The sequence below is a fragment of the Mustela putorius genome, unplaced genomic scaffold (genome assembly GCF_011764305.1).
Source record: "Mustela putorius furo isolate JIRA1106 unplaced genomic scaffold, ASM1176430v1.1 tig00000129_pilon_pilon_pilon, whole genome shotgun sequence".
Classification (NCBI taxonomy): Eukaryota; Metazoa; Chordata; class Mammalia; order Carnivora; family Mustelidae; genus Mustela; species Mustela putorius.
In genome coordinates, this window is record NW_025421290.1 from 47474137 (window position 1) to 47486797 (window position 12661).

General features: G+C 48.0%; 1 protein-coding gene across 1 annotated transcript; it reads right to left on the reverse strand.

Annotated features, from left to right (window-relative positions):
* Positions 1–11924: 11924 nt before the first annotated feature.
* Positions 11925–12405, reverse strand: LOC123390506 (guanine nucleotide exchange factor subunit RIC1-like; the record flags this gene model as incomplete). The annotated part of the gene is made up of 2 exons (XM_045074615.1): positions 11925–12065; positions 12304–12405. Coding segments are annotated over 2 exons (243 nt in total), but the record flags the coding sequence as incomplete, so codon positions are not given.
* Between the last annotated feature and the right edge of the window lie 256 nt (positions 12406–12661).

Consider the following 12661-nt stretch of genomic DNA (forward strand, 5'->3'; position numbering starts at 1 on the left):
TTATAGCACCATTGAGCTAGAGTCATCTTTAAATTACATTTTAATTTTAGACTATTAACTCCCTGCTATGAAGGAGGAGGAAATTAACATCATACACTTCCCCTCTCCCTACCACTCAACTTCCGTTAGCAGTGTACCTGCTGTCTAGCTTCCTGATATTTACATTTTGTTCAGTGAACAAGATTTTAGATGGTCAGTCCCGGTCCTGTATTTAATGACAATGTTCCCCGTGTAAGCACAACATCATCATTCCTGAATTCCTTATTTTAGTTCATCTTTATGTCATCTCAATTTAAAGTACAAAATAAATGGGGGGGGGGTTCTACTGGGGAACTGAACTGTGTTTAGTTTCCCCAAAAGATTTGTAAGTATTGCAGTCTGCAAGTTTGTGTGTACTTGTCAATATTTCCAAAACCTTTATATCTGAAAGACAGTATAACTTGGCTTAAAATTCATGGAATGCACCTTTTATTCCTATCTTTACCACTTTATAGGTATTCAGTTCTGGCACTGACTATAGCTTTGGAACCTTCTAAGGTAACCCTGCCTGTTTTTGTCCTTTATGCCTTAAGATTTGCATTTTCTCCCAGAAGCCAACAGAGATCTTTCCTTACTTATGATATTCAGTATTTTCACAAAGATATATATTAGTGTTGCTATTCTGTGTCACGTTTCCTTGGGACATGATGTACTTTCTGAGCAGCCCATTACTTATTTCAGTAAAGTTTTCTTCAATTGTATCACTTAACATTTTTCTGTGTCACTTGTTCTGTGACTTTGTCATATGTATTTTGTCTGCCTATCTATTATAAAGATATACCATTTTTATAATCATTTAATAACTTTATGCTTTGAAAATGGGGGGGGCATTTTGGTTGACACAATAATTGGTGGGTTGTATAACTGGCATTTGGGGGAATGAGTGTTAAAAATCCTAAACATCCTTCAACACACAAAGTCTTCCCCCATGATGACTATCCTGCTCAAAATCCCGATAGGGTCTCTTAGCATTAGTGTCCTTGATGATGTTTCCCATGATGTTCATTCTAATCTTTAAAGATTCTAAGAAGACCTTAATTTGTGTTGGGTTTTTCTTCTGCATATCATTTTTTTCCTTGAGCTCTGCTCACTTTTCATCCTTTTATTGTTTTATAATTTCTCTTTTGTGCTCTACCTTAAAAAAATCATACTTTCTATATATTGTTAATAGTTATGTTTACTGATGAGTTGTTATTTTTATTATTAACTTTTACTATTAATTAGTATGTGTCTACATTTTCCCACTACTTTCTTGGGACAATTAATGCTATAGATTCCTTTTATCTGACTATTGATGAGGGATTTCTATTCATCCATTTTATGGTTATTTTATTTTTATAGTATGATAAGGTCAAAGGCTGGTTCATCTATGTACCTTTTTGGTTTGAATGGAGCTAGTCGTGTGCTGACCTGGGCAGAGGGGAGAAGGTAATGAACTGGTCATTTCAGAAGCAGACACAGACTGCTGTGTGGAACCCCTCTGTTCTGACATGTGATTTCCTTTACCCTCAAGTATGTCTCTACCCTGTTTGGCTTTCAAAAAAGGCTTAACTTTACTACGGGAGGTCTCTGCATCTGACCTTGCGTTTCCTGCCTTTTTGTTCTCATCCATGTTACTCTATATCCAGCACCTTTTCTTTTTTTTAATTTATTTTTTATTTTCAGCATAACAGTATTCATTATTTTTGCACCACACCCAGTGCTCCATGCTATTCAGCACTTTCCTAACCAAAGAGCTTTGGCCCAGGGCATTAAAAATGCAGGTTGGTTCCTCCTGTATCTCTACCACCCATCACTGCAAGATGTCCACTGAGTCTACAGCGGGACTTCACCTGCCCATGTCCTAGGTGGTGCTCTTATAACTGTGGGTCATTGACTGACTATCTCTTTGAACACAGGGTCTGGTACTCAGGAAAATGTGTGTCCTACTCAAGGTCCAAGGAGGTGGGTGCCAGCTCTGGACACACTCCTGGTATTCTGTATTTTACAGGTTTTGGAAGCTATGCATTATGTCCTATGGTTTGGGACTGTGACTTCCCCTTGTTTTTAAAAAAGTGGTTTCATTCCACCCTTTGATGTGTGGGATACATTTTGAGGGATAGTCATAGAGAAAAATGTCCTATACCAACTTCATTAAAAGCCTGGTTTGAGTCTTGTGTAGAAAATTAAAAAAATGGTTTCCAGTTACAAAGTGTCTTCATGATCTTAGATGCATTTTCCTAGTTGCATGACCTCAATCCTCAGTTTCTTAACTTTATCTCAGATTTATCTGTAAAATACGGATAATGATCCTTCTGAAACCTCACCAAGTTGTTCTGAGAAGGAAGTAGATGAATTCATGGAAAGAGCTCCGCATAGCCCGTGACAGCCAGCAAGCTCTCAATAATGTCTCCTAATATCATTACTATTATCCTCCCAAGTCCACGAGATTGTTGTCATCGTCCTTCTGTTGCAGATGTAAACGCTGAGACTCAGGTTAAGTGACTGTCCCAAAGCTCCACAGTAAATCAGTGGCAAACTAGTTTTGAAAACCCACACCCATCCTCTACCATGTTGCCAGAGTTGAAAAAATGACCTGGAGAAGACTCTTCACCCAACACTTTCAGATTCACTAGAACTTTGAATTAAAATGTACCCATTTTGTGGACGAGAGAAACCAAAACTGAGTCGTCTAAGTGAGTCACAGAGTCAGGACTGGAACATGGACCTTCAGCAATCCAGTGCACACCACATGGGAAAATGCAAAGGCACTAGTTGACATATGCCCAGAATAGGACCTGCACCTGGACAGAGAGGGAGAGGAGAAAGCAGGTGACAGGAAGGGAAGTGGGTCCTACTCACCGGTGTGACCATAGATGAGTCATTTCACCTCTCCGAGCTCAAATGCCTCCATGCAAAATGGGAATAAGAACTGTGTTGTAAATGTTATATGAAAAATTTTATAAAACAGAATCTACTCTTAGGTACCTGGGCAGCTCAGTCAGTTAAGCATCTGTCTTCAGCTCAGGTCATGATCCCAGGGTACTGGGCTCTGTGCTCAGCGGGGAGCCTGCTTCTCCCTCTCCCTCTGCCTGCAGCTCCCCCTGCTTGTTCTCTCTCTCTCTCTGTCAAATAAATAAATAAATTATTTCCAAAAAAAACAAAAAACAAAAAATACCCAGAACCTACTCTCTTATCTCAGTTTTATTTCAAAAAATGTGTATCCATCAGGATGTGCATCTGTAAGGTCATGTCTCCTTCTCAGATCTATCTACTTACCTGTCTAAACATTGGGAGAACATAAACAAAACATACTTATGTGTGTGTTTCTGGGTGGCAAGGATACAGGTGATTTTAATTTTCTCTACACACTTCAAACTTCCCTGTAAAGAAAAGAACATGTGTTATTTATATTACCAAGGAAAACACAAGTCTTACAAAAATATTGATCTTGCAGGGTTGTTGTAAGACGACTGAGACAATGAGGGGATGGGAAGGTGCCAGGGTCCTGCGCTCTGGCCGGCAAGAATCCATCCCCCTGTCGCCGGCCTGTGACCCGGGCACACACCTGCTATCCATCCGTGAGCTCCGCGTCTCTAGCAAGCTGAGTGGGATGAAGTGGATTCCTGTTCAGCATGAGGACTGAGTGGGATTCCTCGCTTAAACGCCTCACAGGAGGCCAGGCACACAGTAGTCGCTCCCCAAATGTCAGTTCCTTTGCCTTCGCCGAAAATTCCAGCTGGATCGTCTGCAAGCCTTCGAGACGTACGGGCCAAAACTGCAGCCAAGAACTCCTGAACAATACTGTTTATTTATACAGTAGGAAGATTGAAATCGTTATGCTTTGACTGGCAGGCGCTATTTATAGGCCTTGTTCCCAGCGAGCTGTTGGGATCAGGGCACTCCTCAACAAATTTACCAACTCCCCGGCTTGGCCGTAAAACTGCGTGGATATCTGTGTGGGCCTCTGCTTCCCAACCACATGAAAGCAGAATTCCTTCCCTGTTCCATTAAGCGAAGATCGTTGCCTGCAGTAAACAAGGCACGAGAGGGAAGGGGCCGGAGCAAACCCTCCAAAAATGAGGGGTGGGGCTGAGCAGTGGGAGCAAACGCCGACCTCCTCCTGCTCAGCCCCACAGGCGGAGTCCGAAGGGGGGCCACTGCGGATTTCATCAGAGTCCTGGACGAGCCCAACCTCTCTGTGAGTCCGTCCGCATCTCTCGCAGGTGTTGACGGAGCCCAGATCCGGGCAAAGCCCTGGAGTGAACACTGTGGGTGTGAATGGATAAGACCGGCCAGTCAGAGACTGAGAAAGGGCATGCCAGGTAGAGGAGTCCGAGTGGGCACAGCTGCAGAGGCTGCAACAGTGAGCGGCAATAGGATGGACAGACACCTGGACCTTCACGGAAGCCACCAGCAATCCTGGCACAGCACAGACGCTCTGGAGATGTTGGCTGGACGGACGCTGATGTACTTGGGGCCAAATCAGGGCGGAAGGAGGTTTCTGGAGGGGAGGAAGGCCAAGCTTTACTTCTGTCCTCAAACCTCTGGCCTCTCCCGTGTGTTGAGCTGCGCAAAACCACACTAGGTTCAGTCCTCGGGACATCTGGGACCCACAAAGTCCTCCCTGCTTCCAGGACAACTGAAGACATTTTTAGAGAGCCCGGAGGACCCATTTGGAGCTTGTACGCTGCAAATGCCTAAGGCCTATTTTTCGAAGTCAGGGCATTGAAGAAAACCCAAACTGTATCTCTAACACTTTTCTTTCTTTCTTTCTTTCTTTCTTTCTTTCTTTCTTTCTTTCTTTCTTTCTCTTTCTTTCTTTTTCCTTCTTTCTTTTTTTCTTCCTTCCTTCTTTTCTTTCTTTCTTTTTTTCTTTCTTTCTTTCTAACTTTCCTTTAAGTTCAATGTGTGCTTCCATTCAGGGGAAACGCAGACCACATGTTTTTAATCCATCGACCCTTAAATCATCAAAATGTAGGCTGATGGTGTGGAGGCCAACAGGAACAGCAGAGCCTTTTAAAAATGGGGGGAGGGGGTTTGGGAGAAGGGGGTGGGATTATGGACACTGGGGAGGGTATGTGCTTTGGCGAGTGCTGTGAAGTGTGTAAACCTGGTGATTCACAGACCTGGACCCCTGGGGATAAAAATATATGTTTATAAAAAATAAAAAATTATAAAAATTTAAAAAAAAAGTCCTCTTTCTTGAGCAATCAGGAAGTAGCCTTTTCCCGAGACAAACCAAATTTCAACTCCAAAGGGGCCGCAGACTTCAGCCCCAAGCTCAGTACCCTCCAAAGCCAAGCAGACTCAGAACTTGGCACAAGTGTGATTGTGATTGTGGAGGAGAAGGTGTTTGCATGTGAGGGGCCATGTCTCGTCTCCCGCCCATTCCTCCGAAGATCTGAAGGAGAAACGGAGGAAAAGGGAGGAGAAGAGCCACTCGTTTGAGGAGACAGGACAAGTGAGTGAGGAACCAGAGAGGGAAAAGCAGATTCTGATCTCCCCTGTGTGACCTGGGGTGGGTCACTCAGTCTCCATGTCATCCTTGGGCAAGTGGAAATTAATACCAGGTCCATGAGGCGGTGGGAAGGAGGAACTGGAGGGGGAGGGGAGGGAATAAAATGAAATAAGATGAAACAAAGCAAAATGCATGTAAATATACATCAGGAAACACACCTGGCCAGACAGAACGTCATTCACTTTCTCCCACACTCAGGACCAAAACTCTGCCTGTGCCCCCCTAGTCACAGGACCTCTAGTCCACGTACCCACCCACCAGCTCTCTGTCGCTGTCTGGGACAACATCAGCAGGGATTCCACAGCCAGGCCACAACTGGGCGAACAGATAGAGATCAAAGGCTACTGTGGCCCGAGGACAAGAGTTTACTGTGTAATGAACATAACTACATACACCCGATCCTGGCACCTTACACCAGGGCTCCTCACTAGGTAGTAACAACAGCAACAACAACTGATGATGGTCTGTCCCAACCTCCTCAGGTTTATTTGTGGACCTGGTCCCATGTGCCTCTTTCTGTCACTTTCCCAGGGCAGAGTTCTGCGTATGTGCCGTGATGTCAAGTGCGCCCCCTCCCCCACTCCCTGGCCAGAAACAGACGAAACCCAGCTCATGATCTCACTCGTGGGCACGTGCTGGAGAGAACCGTGTTCGGTTAGAGGGAGGTCTGGATGGACAGCATCCCCACGTGCCCTCCAGTCAGCATCCCCCTCTCCCCAGCAGCTACAAAAGTCTGGGAGAGCCTATCCCTATTAAGTAATTTGCAGTCTGAAAAGTAAAACTGGATAATAACACAGACCCTGGAGTCAGACTATTTAGGTTTGATTCCTGGCTTTCATCTGAGCTGTGTGGACTTGATCAGGTTATTCGACACCCGTGGGCCTCAAAACTTTCCTCGGAAAAATTGGACACCAAGAGTCCCCACTCGATGACCGCTACGACACTACATTAGTTGGTCCACGCTGTGCACTGAAAGCAATCCTCAGCACATGGTGTTCCCCAAGTGGGTTTGCCAGCAGCAGCAGCAGCAGCAGCATTGGCCCAGAGTGACAAAATCTGTGGGCACAAAACAAGGGCACGACCAGGAGAGGAAGTTCTCATCAAACACCATTGTCTCCTCCTCCCCACCAGCAGCAACACCAATGGTCCCGCGAAGCCTGAGATCATGGACTGTGAATGCTAGGAGCGGGTGAGGTCAGATGTCCAAATACTGCCTTTGGGACATCTCACCTCTTTCTTCCCTTTAGTTCCCATCAACAGTTGAGTCTCCAATGCTTTGAAATCTCCTAAGAAGATTTTCCCACGTATGTCAGCGGCCCATCTCCCCAGAGCTGGAGATGCAGAAAGAACATGTTCTCAACAACCTGGACCACCCACAGCAGCGTCCTTGACCAAGCGGCCCCTCCCATCTGCTAATTGGGGCTTGGAGAGGAGGCCAGAGGAAGGCGGGCGGGGTAGGTGCTCGAGAAAGGGAAGGAGATGGGGAGATAAAAGGGGCGTCGGGCCAGGAGGCGCTGCAAGTCTTCATGTTTTAGTTCTGCTGTCCTGTCCAGAAATGAATCATCACTATCTGGTTAAAAAACGTTTTGAGATCCTAGAAGAAATTTTAAAAAATTAAAAAAAAAAAAAACAGGTCTTACAGCCAGAAGAAAGGATGAGCAACCCCATATCCTGTCCCCTCACATCAGAGTCAGCCAAAGGGCTCTCACAGGAGCCTGCATTTAAAATCTTTTAAAAATTTTTGGAAAGTGTTGCAATGTGCACTGTGTTGGGAGCCGTATGTCACCCTGACAGTCAGTCGGGAACAGCTCTGACCAGAGAAAGAGAAGTGAGGGCAATTAGCATGGATCTCGTCTTTCTTGTTGCGGTGGTGGAGGTGAGCGCAAGTGCCGACGGGCCGGCTAATTTGTATAGAGATGAACAATCGCCTCCTCCTATTGCCTTGTCCTCGTGCAACAGGGCAGGTCTCAACATCAGGGTGAGCCGGGCAGGCCAGGGCTAACCGGGCTGCCCAGGTGATCAGCCAGAAATAGAAGGAACCACCCAAGCAACCCCGATGTCCAAGCTCACACACGCACAGTGTTCCTGGTCCCCTGGAGGAACCAGGACCACATGGGGCACCGGGCACACACTAAGACCAGCAGCAGTCAGAGACGTGTGGGCATCACTGGGTGCTCTGGCTGTCCCGTGGGGGAATGAGGCAGTGTCACATGGGACAGAGTCTACCCCAACCCCAGGCCCAGACCCAAGGCAGGAACCGAAACAAGCCCGCGTCCAGCTGAGTCTGAGCCGTCCCCTCCTCAGCGTCTTGAGCCCTGTTCCCCCGAGTCTGTGCTCTCTGGCGCCTTGGAAGAGCAAGAGGGAAGGGGAGAGAGACCAGCAGAGACAGAGAGATGGGGAGGTGGGGAAGGAAAGAGAAGAGAGGGGACGGGAAAGCTGGGGACGGCACAACAAGGGACGGAAGAGGAAGGGGGAGGAAGAGGAAGAGGAAGAGGAGGAAAGGGGAGAAGTGGGCAGGGAAGGGCGAAAGGAGTGCATGAGAGGGCGCGGCAGAGGGAACAGGAGGGGAGGGAAAGTCGAAGGAAGGTCGGCTCTGTGTGCTCAGACAAGTCGGGAAGCTGGAGGGTCAGACAAAACTCCCTGTACTGTTACGCTGCAGACCTTCTCTGTGCCCTGAGATGCTGGCTGTCCTCATAAATCTCCAAAAGTAGACAGCATCTGCCACGCTCAGCAGAGTACTCCTCCACACGCGTCCTTCCAGGCACACACGGAAAGGCACTGTCACGGCCCCAGGTGCCCCAGTGGACCCCTGCCCACCGACTGGGTGAACCTCAGCGGCAGAGGGACAGGAGAAATCCTCCTCCTATGGCCTGGCAGACCTGACATGCCATCCTGGCTAGGCCACTTTGAGCCAGGTCACCTTGAACATCTGGGCTGGGTCACTGTGGCCAAGACGCCTAGCTTCTCTCTGGGCCCCAGGTTACTCATCAGAAGAGATGGAGTAATAAAATCCTGCCCCACATGAGGCCTAGGAGGGGAAGAACTGAGCTAGTGGACATGAATACAAGTGAGGATCTTGCCCCCTTACACACAATCATTGCCTCTTAGAGCCTCCCTACCTATATCAGTGGTCTGCGGAAGGGTGCCAGCCCGTGATAAGGAGGAGGACTTCATCAGGACTTTACCTCCTGCTTTCTAGAAAGACCAAGGCACATCTGGACCCGGGAAATCAAAACTGGTCTCTCATGTCCGCTGGAACCTAGCTTTCTCCATCTGTCAAATGGGTCTACAGAGTCCTCCCCCCAAGGCCGTGGAGATGAAGAGGACAGGAAGTGAGAACGCAGTATGATAGCCACAGATCGTCGCAGTGGCCAGGAAGGAAATGGGCATTTTCTGAGGGGCGGTTCTGGGAAACTTGCAGGACCTTTGTTCAGGGTACCCATGGACCATCAGTGTGGTCATCCTGAGGCCAGGCAGAGGGGACAATTCAAGGACAAAGACCATCACACATGAGGAGACAAATGAGAGGGGAAGGTGGTCTTACAAACACAAACAGGTGACTAATCAACCAACCCAGAAATGAGGCCAGGATTTATGGCAAAATCCTTTCCCCCCTCCCAGAAAATCTTCCATGTTTTATAATCCAGCATGTCCTCAGATCCCTCCAGATGGAACCAGAAACAGATTTGGTTCTGAGCCGCACAGCCCCACAGCTTACACACAGCAGGACACACCTTCTGCTGGGATAGCCATTCTGAGCCCCGCAGGTGATCCAAGGAGGCCCCCAAGGGCAATGGGAAAAGAATTACAACAATAAGTTCAAATCCAAGCTCCACAACTTAGAAGCTAAAGCCTCACTTTGGTCACCATCAAGAAGGTGTTGTCAGCTTGACAGGCGATAAGAACAAGAGTACCCAGCATGGTCGCCTCCCCCAGCTTGGAAGCCAAGGGCTCAAATCTCAGGGCTGAGCCTCCTGGGGAAGCTCGATGGGCCCCATCAAAGGTCTTGGCAAACCACTTAGGCGTTTCCAGGAAAAAAGGGAGCCCAGCTTGAGGCCATGGAAAGCACGGTCCCCAATGTTGAGTCAGCCTTGAGTCATGAGCTAAAAACAAGCTTTTGCCAATTACAGCTCTCGGCAGCCATAATTAATCCAGCGCTGATGAAAACTGTGTTTTTCACTCAACAGAGGAGGGTATTTCAGGTAATTAGGCATCACCTCATGTATTCATAATTTGCTTTTCACATGAGCTCTGGCCGCCATGTCCAGGCACTACCTTCAAAGAAAACTTACACCAACATTAACTGACAAGATGTGTCTGATTTCAAAATATTATCCTTCGCCCTCAAGTGTGTTGAGTGCAAAATACTAAATACACAAACTTTTAACTGGTTTTTTCCAACCCACCTACGGGAGCCTCTCTCTAAAAGAACCTCCGCACACAGGGTATGAAGTCACCTTGCATTTGCTGATAATTCTGCTCTGATCTGGCCCTGGAACAACACATCCTGTGGGCTGGAAAATGGCAGAGACGTTGTGTTTTGATCCATCATTCATTTGTTCATTCATTCATATGTTCACCACACTGTTAGAGCGAACCCACTACACTCTGGGCTCTGGGCTGAATGAGAGACTGGGAAGACAGCTTAAGAAATTGCAACTGGAGTTGGTGGCAGAGATCAAGAGCAATCACTTCCTTTTACAGGTGGGAGCCCTGAGTCCTAGATGTGCCCAAGTTCACCAGGAAGTTGATGGCACAGCGGAAGAAAAGCCAGATCCATGCCTCCCAGTGAGCTCAGGAGGTCACAGAAGTCCTGGCCATGCCTTCCCCTCTTATGGGAGGCAAAGGCAGCCCCTCCAGCTTCCCCAGGCACACAGAGATCTCCAGGTGTTTCTCAAGGTAGACCAGGTGGCTACTTGCAGAACACGGTCTTCCCTGCCAGGCCCTGCCCAACTGCAGGACACTCCCAAGAGAGGTTCCCCTGGTTCCCATGACTCAGGTGGCTCTCCCAGGACAGCTCCGTTCTTCGCACTCTGCTGATGTTGCAATGCCCAGCCAGATGAGGCAAGAGGGACCTTTAGTGTCTGCTCAACATTTCCTGAGAGCCCGGGGGAAAGTGCCAACAGCCAGAATTCCTAACAGCTGACTCCAAGGTCCCCCAGGTCCCTACCCCTTTCTCCAATATCAACCCCCCCTTCCTGTTTTTTTAATTTATTGACCTCTACAGAGAAACACAAATAAACATAACATCTGTGCTGGCTGAGCAGCAGCATCTGGGGAATGAGGGATTGGAGACCTTAAGGGATTTCCCAAGTTCACCTGAGGAGTGAGGGCACCCCTGGGTCTGGGCCCAAAGGACGCCCCAGTAATAACAGTAATACTACCACTGACTAACAATGGGCATGTATGTGTGCTGACGCCGTGCTCAGCCCCAATGGGAAAAACTCACTAGATCCTCCCAGACCACACAGAGAGGGGAGTGGTGCTCAAACCCGGGCTCTGACGTACTAGGATGCCTCACTGCTGGGAGGTACCACTGTGTCCAGTCCCAAGCCCGCGTGCAGGGTTGCATGCTGGGTGGGTCACTTCTCCTCTGGGAACTTCACATTTCCACCTGCGAAATGGAGCCAGGATAGCTCCCTCAGGCTACGGGAACTGAAAGCTCCCTGTCAGCATTCTGATGCTTCTCTTTCCATCTCTACCTCCAAAGCCATAGCTTGCTAGTCACACACGTTCCCAGAGCCTGGATTTGTACATCAGTCCCACAGACACAATGAAGAACAGCTCCTCTGTAAAGGCAATCACCATTCTGTGAGCCTGAAGGCAGGTGGGTGAGCCGATGAGCCCCTTCACTGTGCTGGGCCCTTGGCTCTCTCCTGTGATCGAGGACCCTGGGTAAGAGCGATCACTCACATCCCTTCCACTTTAGAACCATAACATGGCTATGGTTCTAAAATTCAAAAGTTTTTTTTTTTTTTAAGTTACTTATTTCCTGATTTAATAGGCCAGAGGTAAAAATGTATTCATTTCCCCCTCTCAAAAAAAGACAACAAGAAATATTTTACTGAGAACCTATGTATGCCTAAAAAAATACTCAGTACATCTTAGATAAATCCATTCATTCACTTCTCTGATTTGTACATTCCCTCACAAATAAGTGAATCTATGGGTGGGTGGATGGAGAGATGGATGGATGGATGGATGGATGGATGGACAGACAGAAGGAAGGAAGGAAGGACAGATGAAGGGATGGATGGATTGGTAGATGGAGGACAAGTGGATGGATACATGGATGGATGGACGGATGGACAGATGGATGGATGGATGGATGGACAGATGGACAGATGGATGGATGGATGGACGGACGGACGGATGGATGGATGGATGGATGGACAGACAAATGGATGGACGGATGGACAGATGGATGGACAGATTGATGGATGGATGGATGGATGGATGGATGGATGGACAGATGGACAGATAGAAGGATGGATGGACGGATGGATGGATGGATGGATGGACAGACAGAAGGAAGGAAGGAAGGAAGGACAGATGAAGGGATGGATGGATTAGTAGATGGAGGACAAGTGGATGGATACATGGATGGATGGATGGACAGATGGACAGATGGATGGATGGACAGATGGATGGACAGACAAATGGATGGATGGATGGACAGATGGATGGACAGATGGATGGATGGATGGATGGATGGATGGATGGACAGATGGACAGATAGAAGGATGGATGGACGGATGGATGGATGGATGGACGGATGGATGGACAGATAGATGGATGGGTGGACAGATGGACGGACAGATGGATGGATGGATGGACGGATGGATGGACAGATGGAAGGATGGGTGGACAGATGGACAATGGACAGATGGATGGATGGACGGATGGATGGATGGATGGACGGATGGATGGACAGATAGATGGATGGGTGGACAGATGGATGGATGGACAGATGGATGGACGACGGATGAACAGATGGATGGACGAACGGATGGATGGACAGCTGCATGTCCTATATCCATAGCATGGTGTTCTGATGGATGTGCCCCCGGCATTAGGCACTCGCATCCCCAGGTGGCACTTTCACGACCACAAGACAGCACC